We start from the raw sequence: 18,843 nt of genomic DNA, 5'->3' as shown, positions 1-18,843 counted from the left end.
GAAGATCAGTCTACATCCCAATCCCAAAGAAGGGCAGTGCCAAAGAATGTTCCAACTACTGCACAATTGCACTCATTTCACACGCTAGCAAGGTTATGCTTAAAATTCTACAAGGAAGGCTCAAGCAGTATGTGGATCGAGAACTCCCAGAAGTGCAAGCTGGATTTAGAAGAGGCAGAGGAACCAGAGACCAAATTGCAAACATGCGCTGGATTATGGAGAAAGCTAGAGAGTTCCAGAAAGACATCTACTTCTGCTTCATTGACTATGCAAAAGCCTTTGACTGTGTCGACCACAGCAAACTATGGCAAGTTCTTAAAGAAATGGGAGTGCCTGATCACCTCATCTGTCTCCTGAGAAATCTCTATGTGGGACAAGAAGCTACAGTTAGAACTGGATATGGAACAATTGATTGGTTCAAAATTGGGAAAGGAGTACGACAAGGCTGTATTTTATCTCCCTGCTTATTTAATTTATATGCAGAATACATCATGCGAAAGGCTGGGCTGGATGAACCCCAAGCTGGAATTAAGATTGCCGGAAGAAATATCAACAACCTCAGATATGCAGATGACACAACCTTGATGGCAGAAAGTGAGGAGGAATTAAAGAACCTTTTAATGAGGGTGAAAGAGGAGAGCGCAAAATATGGTCTGAAGCTCAACATCAAAAAAACGAAGATCATGGCCACTGGTCCCATCACCTCCTGGCAAACAGAAGGGGAGGAAATGGAGGCAGTGAGAGATTTTACTTTCTTGGGCTCCATGATCACTGCAGATGGTGACAGCAGCCACGAAATTAAAAGACGCCTGCTTCTTGGGAGAAGGGCAATGACAGGCCTAGATAGCATCTTGAGAAGTAGAGACGTCACCTTGACAACAAAGGCCCGTATAGTTAAAGCCATGGTTTTCCCAGTAGTGATGTATGGAAGTGAGAGCTGGACCATAAAGAAGGCTGATCGCCGAAGAATTGATGCTTTTGAATTATGGTGCTGGAGAAGACTCTTGAGAGTCCCATGGACTGCAAGAAGATCAAACACATCCATTCTTAAGGAAATCAGCCCTGAGTGCTCACTGGAAGGACAGATCGTGAAGCTGAGGCTCCAGTACTTTGGCCACCTCATGAGAAGAGAAGACTACCTGGAGAAGACACTGATGTTGGGAAAGATGGAGGGCACAAGGAGAAGGGGGCGACAGAGGACGAGATGGTTGGATAGTGTTTTCGAGGTTACCAGCATGAGTTTGACCAAACTGCGGGAGGTAGTGGAGGACAGAGGTGCCTGGCGTGCTCTGGTCCATGGGGTCACGAAGAGTCGGACACGACTAAACGACTAAACAACAACAACAACACCACCATTTTATACTTCTGCTTGCACTACCACCTACATAATGGAAACTGTTTGCGCAACATTTACTTTCCCACATCTTGCCCTAATGTTACGCTGGATCTCACCCAGGATTTGTATTCACATGTTATAAAAGCAATTTCCCTGGGAAGTGCTCTTAATCTACAGGCTGCATAAATGAATCAGGGGTTTTTCTGTATTTAAAACATACCTCTTTAATTATCTTCGCTCCCTTAGGATTCTTCATATTAACAGCTATGCTCTAGTAATGGAGAAAGAATGCAATATTCTTAATAAGATTATAACAAGTTCCCATTGAATTGTTTTTGCTAAAACAAATAAAGTCAGCCCTGGTGCTTGTTTAAAGTACCAAACAGTTGCATCCAACAATTAATTTCTAAAACTGACAGTGATATAGGGATTAATAATAATAATAATAATAATAATAATAATAATAATATGACAGGGATTACACAGATGGAAGAAAAATGTTTCTCCATTTTTTAAATACTCAGCGGCGGCAGCTAGATAACCTTCTTACCTTTTTATTTCTGTTTACACTGAGAAAGTAAACACTTTCCATCCCAAGGAAGGGGGGGCCCCAGGATCTGGTATCATCTCCTGCTCCTGCAAATGATAATGGTCGCGTGAGTGTGCTTCCAGAAGTTTCCTGCACCACAGTACAAATGCCAACCAACATACCCCATGTTCCTATTTCAAGTTCACCTTCAAATGTCTTCATCACCTGACATCCATGGTTGCCCTTTAATCTACTACTGAAAAATGGTAAAACTCAATGAGGACCTAATTTTATTTCAGCAAAACAGAAGTATTCCTTCTGCACTTGAATATGGATAACTTTGGGGGGTGAAGACGAGCAGAAGGAAAAAGAGAAGAAACTCTGACCCTGGCAGCTTAGCTTGCTAGATTTCAACTGTGGATTTAAAAAGCTCAAAAGGTTCTGTCTGCTGCACCTCTTGCACACTGGATCCCCTCGCTCACCTTCCTTTCCTGTGGGCAAAGTGGCAACAGAGCAAGAGGCAGAAAGGATACACTTCCTCTTCTACCACCTCATAATTTTTAAAGGTATAGGCATTATTACCTCCAGCAGAACTACTTCTCTCTGGCCACTTACTAGTGAGTAAGTCCCACTGAACAGTGCTTTATTTCTGAATAAATATGCTGAAGAATATGCTGCCAACTGTAGTGCTGGTGCACGAAGACAAACAGTATCGCTTGCATCTCATGCTAAGTGGGAGGGGGGACAGTGGCCTGACTGTTGCTTTCTCAGGAGTAAGTCCCATAGACCTCAAAGGGGTATGAGCAGTCATGTGAAGGATTGCAATGCACATATCTGTTACGACCTGATTTGGAAACCTTTACCTGGGAAATTTGAAAACTTAGGAAGACCTTGGGGGGGGACTCAGTATGTGTTATCTTAGAATTAATTAATTTCTCCTTTTTCCTGACCCCCTTAGCAAGGTAAATTCAACAAATTTTGCCATTCATCAAATGCCAGAATGTAGAAAGAACTGAGAACAAGGAATTCCAATAGTGACTATATTCGCACACTATGGTAAGCCACTGTTAACGGTTTGCAATGAATGTGCAAATCACTGCCCCTTTCCTTCTCCCCGCTACTGAGCAGCAGCAACAAACTGCAATCCTTGGCTTAGTGGGTCAAATCTGGCTCTCAGGCCCTGAGACCATCAACAGTCCTCCAGAGCTCTCTATCTGACTTAAGCCCCATCTCTCGCCACTCCTGCTTCCCACCCTCCCTGAACGCTTTTGCCTCAACAGGCAAATATATCCTTGAGCTCTTGTCTGGAGGGAGGATGATGAGAGGTGTGTGGACGGCATTTGTTTTTTCCTAAAGAAACGACAAGACATTAGGCACAAACCTTGGCTTCAGACTGTGGTTTGCTTGAAATGAAACACAAGTGCTGGTTCAAATGTAATACTAAGCCAGCTATTCTGTGATCTGCCTTCTCACTGAAGGAAGGGAACAGCAAAGCAGGAGCACTGATCCACAGCCTGATTTACTTAACCATAGTCTACTGCTATGGGATGCGGGTGGCGCTGTGGGTTAAACCACAGAGCCTAGGGCTTGCCGATCAGAAGGTCGGCAGTTCGAATCCCCGTGACGGGGTGAGCTCCCGTTGCTCGGTCCCTGCTCCTGCCAACCTAGCAGTTCGAAAACACGTCAAAGTGCAAGTAGATAAATAGGTACCACTCCAGCGGGAAGGTAAATGGCGTTTCCATGCACTGCTCTGGTTCGACAGAAGCAGCTTAGTCATGCTGGCCACATGACCCGGAAGCTATCTGCAGACAAACGCCGGTTCCCACGGCCAATAAAGCGAGATGAGCGCCACAACCCCAGAGTCGGTCACGACTGGACCTAATGGTCAGGGATCCTTTAGTCTACTGCTTAGCATTGTGTCAAACTGTGGCCAAGGTTGCTCTGGATTCCATAGTATCCAAGAACTGTTGGCCCTTAAATATGAAAAGCTTCCTCACCCCTTTGCTATGCCAGAAGGCTTCGTCTGCTGATTTCTGCAATTGAAGTTGAAGTAGGCCTTGCCGACAAAGGTCCGTATAGTTGAAGCCATGGTTTTCCCAGTAGTGATGTATGGAAGTCAGAGCTGGACCATAAAGAAGGCTGATCACCGAAAAATTGAGGCTTTTGAATTATGGTGCTGGAGGAGACTCTTGAGAGTCCCATGGACTGCAAGAAGATCAAACCTACCCATTCTTAAGAAAATCAGCCCTGAGTGCTCACTGGAAGGACAGATCCTGAAGCTGAGGCTCCAACACTTTGGCCACCTCATGAGAAAAGAAGACTCCCTGGAAAAGACCCTGATGTTGGGAAAGATGGAGGGCACAAGGAGAAGGGGACGACAGAGGACGAGATGGTTGGACAGTGTTCTCGAAGCTACGAACATGAGTCTGACCAAACTGCGGGAGGCAGTAGAAGACAGGAGTTCCTAGTGTGGTCTGGTCCATGGGGTCATGAAGAGTCGGACACAACTAAACGACTAAACAACAACAACAGGCCTGGTTGGGTTTTGTTTCTGTTTTTTGGGTCAGTTCTCAACCCTACAAGAAAAGCCTTTGGGGGATGCAGGAACTGCAGAATAAGTTTTCTCCTGGTTCATGGCCAATATTTAATGCTGTGATGAAAGCTCTGCAGTTCATTATGTTGGTAAACACAACACATTTATCTCCGGGACCAAGAACAGACCCAGTCTGATGCAGAAGATAGAAAATCAGAACTGATCTATATGTTACAGATCTCCTTTGTCTGTACTACTTCAGAAGGCAGGTTGGTGGTTACATATCAAGGATGAAACTCAACAGGAGGTTCTCTGATGTTGTAGCTTTCCAACACCAGTTGGGCTCTGGTGTGGGGAACTATTTATGCATCTGTATTTTTCTTCTGAAATGGCAGAGACTCAGAGGCCCATACCATGTTTTTCCCACCTCACATTGAATACTCTATGCAAGCATGCAGATCCTTAGCCCTGTGACTAGGAGACTGGGACTGTTAACTATATGATAATAAATAGATATTTTGCACAAGAATTATCCTGCAATAAGTGGAGCTACAAATGGATACACATGATATGAGGTAAGTTCTTACAGTGACCAGTTAGACATCTGGAGCTCCGATAAGCAACACATGTGCAATTAACATGCCAAAGCAAGAGGTTTCACTAAAGACAGATGCAAAACCAGGTGGTGTGTTTTCTTTTCAGAGGTCACAAGAGTGTTCCTGCAAGGCTCTCTTGCCTGGGAAGCAGGACTAGGAAATAAAGCACATACAAAAGATGTGTTTCTGGTGCAATAAAGCACAAATTAAGAACGATTAGCTTGTAAGGCCTAATAACAAAAGCAACATCTTTATCAGCGACATCATCAGTTTAGCTAACGTATCTCTGAACCAAACATTTGTAACTAGTCTGGGGCCTGCAGTTACTTCAGTCAGATTAATGCAGCAATGCTAACAGCAATTAGATTCTAAATTGTGCCTCACAACACTTTGTCTTTGGCATGCAGTGTAGGATGCGTCTCAAACGGGGAACCAGGCAGAGGGCCTTCTCGGTAGTGGCGCCCGACCTGTGGAACACCCTCCCATCAGATGTCAAAGCGATAAACATCTACCTGACATTCAGAAGACATCTGAAGGCAGCCCTGTTCAGGGAAGTTTTTAATATGTGACATTTTAGTGTATCTTTCATCTTTGTTGGAAGCCGCCCAGAGTGGCTGGGGAAACGCAGCCAGATGGGCGGGGTACAAATAATAAATTATTATTATTATTATTATTATTATCAAAGACAAAAATATAAAATTACAACAGTACCTCTGGTTGCGAACGAGATCCATTCCGGATCCTGAGCAGAACACAACCCGCGTCTGCGCGAGTCACGATTAGCCACTTCTGCGCATGCGCACGACGTCATTTTGAGCATATGCAAGCGTCAAAACCCGGAAGTAACCCATTACATTACTTCCGGGTCGCGGCAGGACGCAACCTGAAAACGCTCAATCTGAAGCGTCTTTAACCTGAGGTATGACCGTATGCTCAAAATCAATTTAATATTTTTTTTGTACTAGAAACACGCATGCAACTTGCTGAGTTACACTTCAGTTCTTCAGCAGGCAGAACAGAGGGGGAGCCCTCTTCAGGCATTCAAGGGCTGGGGGCTGCCATCCCCTCTTCCCTAGACCTTTGTGTCTAGGGCACAAGATTTGGAGCAAGATTCAAACCTGGAGGGAGGATTCCGTTAGTTGAACCTAGATAGAAACCTCGCTTCAAGCAGGAACTTTTTGTGCGCACAGGTTCCTGAGGGTGGGGAGGATTCTAGCTGCTTTCAGTTGAATGCAGTCAGCATCCCCCTTCAGACCTTTGTGCTAAACACAAAGAGAGGAAGGTGTGGAGTCAGCCCACACTCACAGTTGAGCCATCATGTGTTCTTTGGAAAGCATTTGTAAACCTATATTTTATTACATTTGTAAAATCCCACCATCCTCGTAGGTTTGGGATTTTCACCTTCGTAACAACCTGCCACCTTTCTCCTATTCGCAGTAACCCTGCGAGGTGGATTAGGCAGAGAGTTGGTAGTTGTCCCCAAGTCACACAGTTCAGCAGGAAACTGAAGCAGGGTCTCCCCAGTGTGAGCCCAACACTTAAACCACAATACCACCCTGGTACTCTTGCCAGGGTCTTGCAGAGCCAGGCAGAGGCCCGGGCCAGGTAGATAATGTGCCCCCCCTTTTTTTTACCCTGGGGATAACTGAAGTCTTATAAATAAGTAAGTATATAAATAATTTTCACAAAAGTTATGCTGACAAATAATTTTATTTGCGTTTGCCCCAGTGCATCCCCTGCGATTGTGAATATGCTGACCGAGGCCCCCTTTGGAATCGGAGGCCCGGGCCAAGTGGCCCATATGGACCCCCCTCTGTCTGGGCCTGACTCTTGCTTCACTTCAGACAAGATTACCACTTTAAACCTCTTCGTAGTAAAGTAATGAGATGCTATGGCAACCTGCTACTGCAACCTGCCAGTCTTAGGAGAAGCAGGGTTTTAAAATAAAATATTATTATTATTATTATTATTATTATTATTACATTATGTGTGACAAGTCTACCATCTATCTACTCTACTGTGTAGTTTCAAGTTATGAAACTAAACATATCTGCTTCATAACTAGGAACACAGAAACTGCCTTATGTCAAGTCAATGGTCCATCTAGCTCAGTATTGTCCACAGCGGCTCTTCAGAGTTTCTGACAGGAATCTGTTCCAGTCCTACTTAGAGATGCAGGGGACTTGATCCTGGGATCTTCTATGTGCAAAGCAGATGCTCTTCCAGTGAGTTACAGCACTTCCCTGCCTTTCCCCTTAATTTAGCTGATTTTAGAATGTTGGCTAATGCACCATCTTGAAGTAAAAGATATTGGCTACCATCTAAATAGTTAAGCAATACCTAAATCCATTGAAATTAAAGGTCTTAAACACACTTAGCTCTCCATGTTGGGACTGTGGCCATTACGTGTGTAATATCGCTGTTTCTCTGAGACTCTTACAGCAATGCCAAAAAAGATTTGGCACAGGAAAGAAGGAGATTAAGTAACTATACCTGGCTTTTCCACTTTAATAACTTCAGCTCCAAGGTCTCCCAGATTCATGGTGGCAAAAGGTCCCGCAAGTACTCTGCAATGTTAAATTGTGATAATTGTTAGTCACTTAGTCACTACGCTGCGAAGCTTTAAGAATTGTTCTGAGCTACAGACAGAAGAAACACAAACCTTGTTAGATCAAGAATTCTCACGCCATCCAGTGGCTTCACACTATCTGCACCTGCTTTATAAACAGAGAAAAGAATCATTAGAACCATCAGTTATTTATAAAGCTGCTGTTCCATTATGGAAAACTTTGCACCTTCCTCAACATGGTTTTGCCATTCCTATGAACAGAACATGTGTGCCGACACCTCTGACTTTTGCATGGCTGGAATGCAGCTGACTGTACAAAATTTCCCATAAGGGCAGATATGTTTAAGATTTAAGAATCATCACTGGCTGCTCTTTACATTTATTTTCCCTTTAAAACACAACCCCAACCTGCCAACTGAGGATAACACGCATCTGATGAAGTGGACTAGACGAAGCAAGATGAGCCTTTGAGTGGATTTAACTGTTCAGGGGTCATTTACCTTTTACATTAAATGTTAGATGTTTTAGAAACTGCAAATCATCCTTTTGGGTTTTGGCTTCTTTTTAACTGAAGCTGAAACCCTCTGAAGCTGAAATAATCAATAATACAAAGGGGAACTAATGGACAAAGGGGGAACATGGGGGGTGGGGACAGATTTAACTTAATCCAAGATCATGGATTAGTAAATAAGACCAACAGATGAAAAGGAAATGGGAGTGAAAGAAAATGGGAATACAGTGGTACCTCGGGTTACAGACGCTTCAGGTTACTGACTCCGCTAACCCAGAAATAGTACCTTGGGTTAAGAACTTTGCTTCAGGATGAGAACAGAAATTGTGCTCTGGCGGCGCGGCAGCAGCAGGAGGCCCCATTAGCTAAAGTGGTGCTTCAGGTTAAGAACGGACCTCCGGAACGAATTAAGTTCTTAACACGAGGTACCACTGTAAAAGAATCAGGTTTGCATTAAAGAAATAGAGAAGCAGCAGATCCCACTGACTTTGGGTCTGTAGTCACTACTTTCCTTTTGAGACTCTTTCCGGCACTGCTTCTGTGGCAGATGCAGACAGAAATGTGGAGAGTCTATAAGGCCAATGACAAAGGATGTGTTTTACTTGCATAAAGTTCAGTCTCTGGCACCTGCGGTTGGAAGGACTAACTACAATTGTACCTTGGTTTACGAACTTAATCCGTTCCAGAAGTCCGCTCTTAAACCAAAGCATTCTTAAACCAAGGCGTGCTTTCCTATAGCAGTGAGGGTCGCAATTGACAAATGGAACACACTCAACAGGAAGCAAAACATTTTCTAATTCCAAGGCAAAGTTCACAAACCAAAACACCTGCTTCCAGGTTTGAGGCGTTCTTAATCCAAGTTGTTCATAAACTAAGTTGTTCTTAAGCCAAGGTACCACTGTATATCGGTGGGTCAAGAGTCCACAAAGATCAAGCCAATGAATAACATACTTGGAATCTACCCTTAAACTAGGGATGGTGAAACTAGGGACATTTAGATGTTACAGGACTACAACTGCCATCATCCTTGACGCTGGGCCATCTTGGATGGGGCTGCTGAGAGCTAAAGTCAAACAACATTGGGCAAGGAGGAGTGGAGGCAGATTAACCATCCCTGCCTTAAACCTTTAATGAATTCTCTGTCTGAGGGGTGGGCAAAGTGTTCTGAAGGTCTGCATTATAAGAGATCTGCATCATAATTCTCTGTTAAGGTCGTGGCTTTACCACATTATTCAATGCAATAGCCCAGCAATGTCTGGCTGGAAGTAAACCCATGTGAATTCAGTGGGACTTCTTAGTAAGACTGGGATCTTACTAAGCTCAGCAGTAATTTACCTATGAGAAAACAATAATGGGTGAAGTCTTTTTGTTCGTTTGTTCCTACAGGCTTTTAGAAATTGACAGCTTTTAACGAAAGGGCTGGTGCATTGCTGCTTTTACTGCAATGTTTTATATGGTTTTAATATATTTTCTAAATGTATAGGGTTTTACTTCTATCAGTGCTTAGTTGCTTCTTAAATATTGCTTTTTTCTGTTCTAAACCATTTTTTTTATATGCAAGCCGTCCTGAGTCCCTTAATCAAAGAACTCTAGAACTGTAAGGGGCCAGCAGGGTCATCTAGTCCAACCCCCTGCACTGCAGGAATCTTTTTCCCAATGTGGACCTCGAACCCATGACCTTGAGATTATGAGACTCCTGCTCTACCAATTGAGCTATCCCAGACTCCATACATATAATATGTAATAACAACAGCAGAGCACAGAATGGGCTGCTTTCCAAGAAAGCCCTGACTGTGGCTGAAATCCTGTGCCCACTTACCCGCGTGTAATCCTCAACAAATTCAACAGGGTTTCGAACTGGATGGGGGAGCTGCGTGCCTAGATTCCCGCAATTCAGGGGGTTGGACTAGATGACCCTAGGGCTCCCTTCCAAGTTTACCAGGCTGTGATTCTGCGATACTTCTGAGTAGACCTGGGCTCGCCTGTGTTTGTGCGCGCTACTCTCCTCAGTGAACTGCCTGAGCACCATAGCTGTCAACTTTTCCCTTTTCTTGCGAGGAATCCTATTCGGAATAAGGGAATTCCCCTTTTAAAAAGGGAAGCGTTGACAGCTATGGTGAGCACACGCTTCCTCGGCTTGGGCCGGGAGGGGGGCAGCTGCTTCCCTCAAACTTTGAATCTCCCGGCCCCCCACTTTTCTCTCGCGGGCGCGCGCCGGGCGCGCTCCCGACCCCCGCAGCCCACCCCGGCTCCGCTGCATTGGAGAAGCGTAAAAGCGGTTACCTGGAGGGAGGAGGCGGCTTCCGCGCCTGGCGGGCTGCGGGGGGCGCAGCAGCGGCGCGAGGGGCGGCAGGCGCCGGCTCCCCCGGCCCAGAGCAGCGCCCAGCATCCCTGCGGAAGCAGCCCGGGCCAAGGCAAGGCTGCCAGGCCACCACCTGCACCACCTGCACCACCAGCAGCAGCAGCGCCCACTTGGGCAGAACTTCTGGACTCTGGCCCCAAGTTCCCCGCCGCGTGCGCCTCCCGCGCAGCCGCCCTGCGCGCTCCAGGCTCCGGGAGAGGCGGAGGACGCAGGCGCAAAGGGACACTCCCCCCCCCAGCCATTTTATCTCTGCGCTCCTTGCCCCCAGCATCGTTGTTCTGCGTTTGTTTATTCCCCGCCTTCCCTCCCCCCCCCAGACGGCTTACAGATAATAAATAAGGACAGCTTAACGAGGCGGGGAGGGGGGAACCAAGCCTTAAGACAGGAGTTAAACATTGATGGAATTAAAACTATCTATCTGTTACTAGATACACTATAGATACAATATAGCATGCACACACAAATTTAAAACGATATCGGTGTCTATAGATATATTATATACAGTGCTTTTTTATAAAAAAAAATGTTTAGGGGTACTGTCCTTTTGACTCAATAAAATCACCGTTTTATAGTTCAAATTGGGGAAAATAAATACAATAAACGGACAAAAGTATAAATATTCACAAAATGTTTAGGGGAATGTGTACCCACGCGTCTCCCCAGAAAGAAAGCACTGGATACACACACGCCCCCAAAACATATATATAAATATGTATCTACAGACCCTCCAAGAGTCCCTATTTTCCTTTTTTTAAAAAAATTAATTTTTATTCATTTTCCAAACAAGTTTTATACAGTCAACAAATTATTTTACACTCATGCTTCAATTTTTGACTTCCCTCAGTTTCTCTGTCAATCTTTCGAAAAATTTCTATTTATTGACGCATTTCTAAACATGATATTGCCTTTCCCCACTCCTTTTCCTCTTACCCTTAGAGAGCCAGTGTGGTGTAGTGGCTAAGAGCGGTAGTCTCGTAATCTGGTGAAACCGGTTTGCTTCCCCGCTCCCCCACATGCAGCTGCTGGGTGACCTTGGGCCAGTCACACTTCTTTGAAGTCTCTCAGCCCCACTCACCTCACAGAGTGTTTGTTGTGGGGGAGGAAGGGAAAGGAGAATGTGAGCCGCTTTGAGACTCCTTAAAGGGAGTGAAAGGTGGGATATCAAATCCAAACTCTTCTTCTTCTCTCTTTTTTGCAGTATTTCTTACTATTTCACAGAGTCTCTTCAAAGAGTCCCTATTTTCCAGGGACAGTTCTGGATTTACAGAATACCGGATTTACTGATTTGATCCCAATAATGCTTTTAATGTATGGTGTGCAAAAAAAGTAAAGGTACCCCTGCCCATACGGGCCAGTCTTGACAGACTCTGGGGTTGTGCGCCCATCTCACTTAAGAGGCCAGGGGCCAGCGCTGTCCGGAGACACTTCCGGGTCACGTGGCCAGCGTGACATCGCTGCTCTGGTGAGCCAGAGCCGCACACGGAAACGCCGTTTACCTTCCCGCCAGTAAGCGGTCCCTATTTATTTACTTGCACCTGGGGGTGCTTTCGAACTGCTAGGTTGGCAGGATATTATTTGATCCCATAATATCCCTCTATTCCTTAGGACGTCCTTATTTTCCTAGGATGAATGTTGAAGGATATAATATCTATATAGATATAGATATCTACATATATCTATATAGCTGTTTATACGCATCTCTCTGTATACAGATACACACACAACTCTATTGAAACATTATGGGCCTAGAAACAAGAACATTAGTAACAGGCAAGAAAGAAAAGACATTTAATCCTTGCTAAGGGCCACCCCCCCCCCCACGGTCTCACCTGCTTGGAGGGGCAAACTTAGGGAGTAGGAGAGGGGTAGGTGAAATATACTCAGTCGAGTGTGAATTTCATGCTCTTTATTGCTCTTTGGATCTTTCTGCCCAGTAGCCAGCCAACACTTATATTTATAAAGTTGGCATCAACTATTTTGCTTTTTTATTTTTTAACCTAGGACAGAGGCTTTGTGCCTTTCATCAAATGCCTGACAAAGCAAAAATCAACAGACGGCCCTCTATGTATCCTATTCTCTCTACATGCTGGGGAAATAGCCACCTGTTTCTCCTCTAAGATCATGACAACTCTGTTGTTTTGGGGTGTCAAAGCTTCTGGGTGCAAGGCACCCATAATTTCAAGATAATGTAAGTGCTAGAACTTAATCAAGGTTTGGGGAGCTTCACCTCAGCCCTGTGCCATCCTCTGTTTCACCTCAGTCTAGTGAGGAAGGTAAACTCTCCTGAGTTCAATGGTATTTACTTCTTAAAATGTCCAAATAAGTACAAACAAATCTGAGGCTGCCATCCTTTGCATGCTTAGTTGGGAGCTAAATGGAGTTAACAAGAACAGCAACAACCCTTTAGGCTGAAGTTATACCTTGTGAGTGTGAGCTGAATTAGCCACATAAAAGATTTCCATGTTTGTTTTCGGTGCCATGTGGATGACTGTGTGCACGATCAAATGCCCTGCAAAACCAGCCAAGCAAATAACCTCTGTGCAGGGCCAGATTGAGGTTTGATGAGGCCCTAAACTACTGAAGGTAATGTGGCCCTTTATATGTCCAGCTGTCCTTTGTCCACAACAAATTGTCGCTGTTTTTTTGTGTTGAATATATGCTATATGGTAATTTATGGACCCAATAGGTATCTAAAGCCATTTGCACATGCAGAATGTAGGCACCCTATATAAAGAAATGAGCAAACTGGTGATATTTTAGGGAGCAGGCTAGCAGGCCAGGCCCATTACTTATCAGGCTTCCTCAACCTTGGCCCTCCAGATGTTTGGGGACTACAACTCCCATGATCCCTAGCTAGCAGAACCAGTGGTCAGGGATGATGGGAATTGTAGTCCCAAAATATGTGGAGGGCCGAGGTTGAGGAAGCCTGACTTACATCATAGGAGCCTACACAACACAAAACTGTTGTGTAGGTTTTATTTTATTTGTTTTTTATCTTATATTTTGGAAATGTGCTGAGACATCAGAAAGTTTTCTGATACAAACAGAAAATTTTCTAGTTAAAGATTTTCTGAAAAATACGTGTTACTGGCCATTGCAGGCCCAGGTTGCCACAAAAGTCTTGGAGGCAAGTGTTGGCTCTTTACACCAATTAGCAAAGAGCCAAGTAAGAAAAATCATTTTATTAGACCAACTGATAAATGCAAGTTCTAAATTTTAAGAAATACTAAATGGGTTTGAAATCAAACCTAATCAGTGGTGCTTAGTAATATATTAACAAAACAAAAATGAACTCATAAGCAGGAGCTGCGATAATTGGATTAAAACATGTGCTTGTTTTCCAAACCAGCCAAATCAAGACACTGTCAATTTAGCAAGACTGGGAAGAAAATTGATGAACTGGTGAAAGTTTGTTGTTTGAAAATTAAGTGCTCCTAGTTTAAATTGGGAAACGTAGCTTCTGAGACTAAACAGCTACATTTTTCCCCCTTTAAATTTTTTGGGGGGGCCCAAAAGAGTGGGGCCCTAAGCTTACACGTAAACCCGGCCCTGCCTCTGTGCATAGCTAAGCCGCATGCTTGCAAATGGGGCCTCCACTTCGGCTCCACCTCAGGGACCCGCCAAGGCGGCCAGCAGACGCCAGGGCCGGAACCATGTTTCGCGCGGAACGTTGGGCGCCGGGCGCGGTTGCGGGCGGGGCCGGCGGGCGGCGGACCTTCCTGCGGCCGCTTGGCCGGAGCCCCGCCCCCCGGAAGGTCTCCCGCGGGTCGTCCGCCGCCGGCTGCCGCCATGTACCGGCCGGGCTTCCGGCCCCCCACGCCTCCCTGCGCCGGCTTCCGCGGCCCCCACCCGGACAGAGGAGGCGGCGGCGGCGGCCCTCCCTTCGCGGGCTCCCCTCAGGGCTACGGGAGCCCCCGGCACACGCCCCCCTACGGGCACCGCGCGCGGCCCTACGACTTCGGGGGGCCCTCGCCGCGCAGGCCCCATAGCGCCAGCCCCGCCGGCGGCCCCTACGCTCCCTACGGCGGGGGCGGCAGGTCCCCCGGAGGAGGAGCCTTTCAGCAGCAGCAGCAGCAGCCGCCTTTCAAGCAGCCGCACTCCGGGGGCTTCCGGAGATTCAGCCAGGTAGGGAAGCAGCCGGATCCCATCCCATGGCTGCGGGTGGGGGGGGGGTGGACTGGATGACCCTCAGGTGCCCTTTCCAATTCTGCCATTGGAAGAATAGAACTGTGGAAAGGGGTCCCCATTTACGTATAAGCTAAATAAGCTTTATAGGGCCCCGCTCTCTTGCTGCCCCCCCCAAAAAAAATTCACTATTAATATACTTCTTCCTAATTCTATTTCAGTTCAACAATTGCTTTGATAAAATACATACTTTGTTATGCGCAAATGGCTTTAGATACCTGTTAGGTCCATAAATTTGGACCTAAAACAGTGGACCCTCCAGTTTTGTACCGCCCTGGTTACGGAACTTTCAGGTTACGAACCCAGAAAACGTTCGCAGAAGCGGCACCTTTAGTTACATTTTTGGGGTAGTGCACAGACCCCCGGAACGAATTCAGTTCGTATCCGGAGGGTCCACTGTATATTCAACACAAAAAAACAGCAACAATTTGTTGTTGACAAAGGACTGCTGGATATATAAAGGGCCCCATTACCTTCAGTAGCTTAGGGCCTCATCAAACCTGAATCTGGCCCTGCCGAGGTCATCTAATCCAACCCCCTGCCATGCAGGAAAATCTCAGCTGAAGCATCCATGACCGATGGCACTCACCCAACCTCTTCCTAAATATCTCCAAGGAAGGAGAGTCCGCCACCTCCTGAGGGAGACAGTTTTGCAAATTGGTGACAAATCATAAGCAGCCTGGTTCCTAGAGAGGAGAAACTGAATGCAGTACAATATCTGGCAAGCTGGTCAATTTCAAAGTTTTGCGTTGTTTTCTAAATGCAAGTAAAATAAATGTGTTGAATTCGATCCCTCTCTTGGTGGCTATCGCGTGGCCCTCCAGATGCGGAGTACAGCTCCTATCATTCCTGGGAGTTTGAGTTCCAACCACACTCCTGTGCTGAGACATCAGAAAGTTTTCTGATACAAACAGAAAATTTTCCAGTTAAAGATTTTCTGAAAAATACATGTTACTGGCCATTGCAGGCCCAGGTTGCCACAAAAGTCTTGGAGGCAAGTGTTGGCTCTTTACACCAAGAGCCAAGTAAGATAAATCATTTTATTAGACCAACTAATAAATGCAAGTTCTAAATTTTAAGAAATACTAAATAGGTTTGAAATCAAACCTAACCAGTGGTGCTTAGTAATATATTAACAAAACAAAAATGAACTCATAAGCAGGAGCTGCTATAATTGGATTAAAACATGTGCTTGTTTTCCAAACCAGCCAAATTAAGACACTGTTAATTTAGCAAGACTGGGAAGAAAATTGATGAACTGGTGAAAGTTTGTTGTTTGAAAATTAAATTCTCCTAGTTTAAAATGGGAAACGTAGTTTCTGAGACTAAAACAACTATATTCCACTGATTTATATAGAACATAGTCCACTCCCTGTAGGTCTGGTTCATAGAATCTAAAATGGATACTTACGTTGTGAGCTTTCTACCTAGAATGTATCTAACTTGTATAATACAGTCGTACCTTGGAAGTCAAATGGAATCAGTTCAGGTAGTCCGTTCGACTTCCAAAACATTCGGAAACCAAAGCATGGTTTCTGATTGGCTGTAGGAAGCTCCTGCACCTGAGAGAGCGTATGCGTGGGTCTTTCCAAACCTGAATTACACAAATGTTGCATTCAAAGCCCAGTTGGCTGCTTGCTATCATTCCCATAAATTGTATACAACAGACTGTTAACAAGGCTTGCACGACACACAGGGATTTATCCGCCTTCCCTCCCGCTGCAGCCTCTTGTGCCTCCATTGGAATCAGGGTACCCTTGAAGCAATATGAGATTGGCACAAGCTGCACTTGGAAATGGAAATCTGAGAAATGCCACAGCACTGAAAGCCCTTGAGTATCTTTGAAAACTAGCCAATTTGTTTTGAGCGTTAAAAGATGCAGCTGTTTATAACCTTCTGTACTTACTTTAATACAAATCTACTATTTGCACCTTCTGTAGTCACAGAATTTATACTATATTATGTTCTAAGACAAACAAAATACAAATTACCACAGCACTTTAAAACATCTGTTTACACGGACAGCTACTGATTAATCTATACAAAATAAACTTGTTTTAAAAGAAAAACAATAACTTATAGCATTTAGCTGGTCTTGAACACCTTCTGAAAGCTCGGCATCTAATTAGACTGTTTACTCCTTTTCCTCATGGCTTTTCTCTCAAAGGGATCACCCAGGACATCTACCCCATTGGGAACACCACATGGTAGAGAGAAAAGAGTGTCTAATGATGATGTGGAAAACTATTACAAACCTTCAATGCTTGAAGACCCCTGGGCTGGCCTAGAGCCCGTATCCGTTACGGATGTTAACCAGCAGTACAGCAGTGAGCAAACCACATACACTGGCAAAAAGGGGAGGTATTTCAGTTAACATTTATGCAAGTGAAAAAAGAACTGTGAGAAAACTGGGCCAACCTTCATACGTAAGATGGCAAGTAATAAAGAACTTAGAAAATGCTTTTATTTGAACTGACCATATGGAAGTGGGACACCCGCCTGTGGAAAGCAAAGTATTCTTTAGTCACCAGCAAATCAGTCTGTGTCAGTTTCTTATATTCATCTCTTCCATGCCATTTTATACAATATTACCCCGAGAAAGTGGTATATTTTAGATTTGAACATTTTTAGAACAAAGTTTTAAAATAAAGTAAATGTTTTGTAAAACTCACAAATGCTTACTGCTTTTTGTTAAGTCATACTAGAGGTAATGCTATTGAAATTTCTTGCAGCCTGTAAATATATGCAGGTTATATAAGCTATTATACAATATCTGCTAAAATTGTTTAACATTAGAATTGCCAATCTTGCAACCTCTTCTGTTCAGAAAGTCATCTATACCTATATATTTTCGTATTTGAAAAATTGTTTGGGAACAAAACTTTACTAATTTGTAACAAAAGACCACCTTATAAAAATCCATGTTGAACCTGCGTACAAAAATTACCTTATTTAAATAAGCCACTAAGTAGAACTGGGTAAACCTAGGGGCAAGTAGGTTTTGTGCACCTGATAAATACACTGCTTCTGTCTGTTTTTCAAATGTCACCTTTTGTTAGGACTTTTATTTAGGAGTACAAGATGACTGGGCTTTGCTAGTTTGGTTTTTGCTCTACATTTCAAAAGCAGATTAATAGGGAACGAAATAAGTTAGTGCAAAATCTTTAACTAACTTGAGTCTGATTATTTTTTGAAACCTCACAAGAATACATTTTGTGCTACTTGGCTTTGTAGACACTTGAGTAACTGGACTTGCTTCAGTTAAAAAAAATGCTGCTTTTCATGACTTTATTTCTGTAGCCTTCATGGTGGATTTATTCACCAGCTATGCTTATAACTTCCGGACTACTTATCTTATATTACTGCTGCTACACCAGCAGGAATGGAAAGTATAAACATTCACATTTTCCTAATTTAAATCTAATGGAGGAATTAAATATTTTAATAAGGAAAGGAAATCTAGCAATGAGTTGGTTATGCATATAATTTAGAGGTGCATTCAGACAACACTTTTTTTTTTAGCTCGCCCCCAAATAGATTTACTTCTAAAAAAGGATTTAGAGGTTTGCGTACGGAGCTGTTGGATAATGTCCAATGCCTATGATGCAGCTTTCTCTGTGTAGCAGGCTAAATTGTGAACTTCAAAAGCTACAGGGGGCATGTATGTAAAAGTGTATCAGCACAGTTTAATGTTTAGTACTTTTTAGAAATCAAATAACCAACTGTTTTGGATTTCTATAATACAAAATGTTCCCAAAGGGTATGGATTTGATTTGATTTTGATTTTTTAAATAAAGATGCTGTTGAAATCGAAGCATCAGTTCTACATTGTTTTGGGACAAGTCTTTTCACAATAAACACATCCCATTTCCGCATATGATTACTCATGAGTCACGTGCATTTGCTAGTCATTGAAACCAGATTAGCCTTCTGAAATCTGAGTAAGCAATTAGCAGTGCCAAGAACCTGCATTAACAACATATAATCTTAAACTACTAAAGCTTGTGTTTATATGCAATGTAAGGCTGTGGAAATTGCCGACAAGCAGCTCATCACATGGGAGCTGTAACATTTGAACAGCTGCCATCTATGTTACTGGTGGATTTTAAGTGTTCCAATGAACCTGCAGCCCCTTCTACTTGTTTAGCCAATTCATGTGAGTAATCTCTCCTTTTATTCTTAAATAAACTGAATTTAATACAACTTTATCATTTGAGAAGCA

At 44.0% G+C, this 18,843-nt stretch overlaps 2 protein-coding genes across 4 annotated transcripts in view; one reads left to right on the top strand and one right to left on the bottom strand.

Moving 5' to 3' along the window:
• The window catches only part of SUGCT (succinyl-CoA:glutarate-CoA transferase), a 291,279-nt gene extending 275,115 nt beyond the window's left edge, over positions 1-16,164 (bottom strand). The window contains exons 1-5 of one of the 3 annotated variants that reach the window (XM_053359422.1): positions 15,095-16,164; positions 7,657-7,711; positions 7,488-7,561; positions 1,887-1,972; positions 1,557-1,607 (exon numbers count right to left, since the gene is read on the bottom strand). In XM_053359422.1, the coding sequence (XP_053215397.1) occupies positions 1,557-1,607; positions 1,887-1,972; positions 7,488-7,536 (186 nt within the window). In that variant the 5' untranslated portion in view covers positions 7,537-7,561; positions 7,657-7,711; positions 15,095-16,164. Of the gene's footprint in view, positions 1-1,556; positions 1,608-1,886; positions 1,973-7,487; positions 7,562-7,656; positions 7,712-10,357; positions 10,599-13,971; positions 14,062-15,094 lie in introns of those variants that run through there. The other 2 variants (XM_053359421.1, XM_053359423.1) reach the window with 2 other exon arrangements.
• Positions 14,178-18,435, top strand: MPLKIP (M-phase specific PLK1 interacting protein). The gene is made up of 2 exons (XM_053359424.1): positions 14,178-14,561; positions 16,789-18,435. Exons 1-2 carry the CDS (start codon positions 14,226-14,228, stop codon positions 16,993-16,995), a joined length of 543 nt encoding a protein of 180 aa, XP_053215399.1. The 5' UTR covers positions 14,178-14,225; the 3' UTR covers positions 16,996-18,435.
• The last annotated feature ends 408 nt before the right edge of the window (positions 18,436-18,843 follow it).

The sequence above is a fragment of the Podarcis raffonei genome, chromosome 12 (genome assembly GCF_027172205.1).
Source record: "Podarcis raffonei isolate rPodRaf1 chromosome 12, rPodRaf1.pri, whole genome shotgun sequence".
Taxonomy (NCBI): domain Eukaryota; kingdom Metazoa; phylum Chordata; class Lepidosauria; order Squamata; family Lacertidae; genus Podarcis; species Podarcis raffonei.
The sequence above is the reverse complement of the archived record's forward strand: the minus strand, read 5'-3'. Positions and strand labels throughout refer to the sequence as shown.

Excerpts from the sequence above, each read along its gene's own strand:
- MPLKIP (XM_053359424.1), top strand. The coding sequence starts at position 14,226 with ATGTACCGGCCGGGCTTCCGGCCCCCCACGCCTCCCTGCGCCGGCTTC. Across the intron at positions 14,562-16,788 it reads GCTTCCGGAGATTCAGCCAG|GGATCACCCAGGACATCTAC; the intron begins GTAGGGAAGCAG and ends TTTCTCTCAAAG.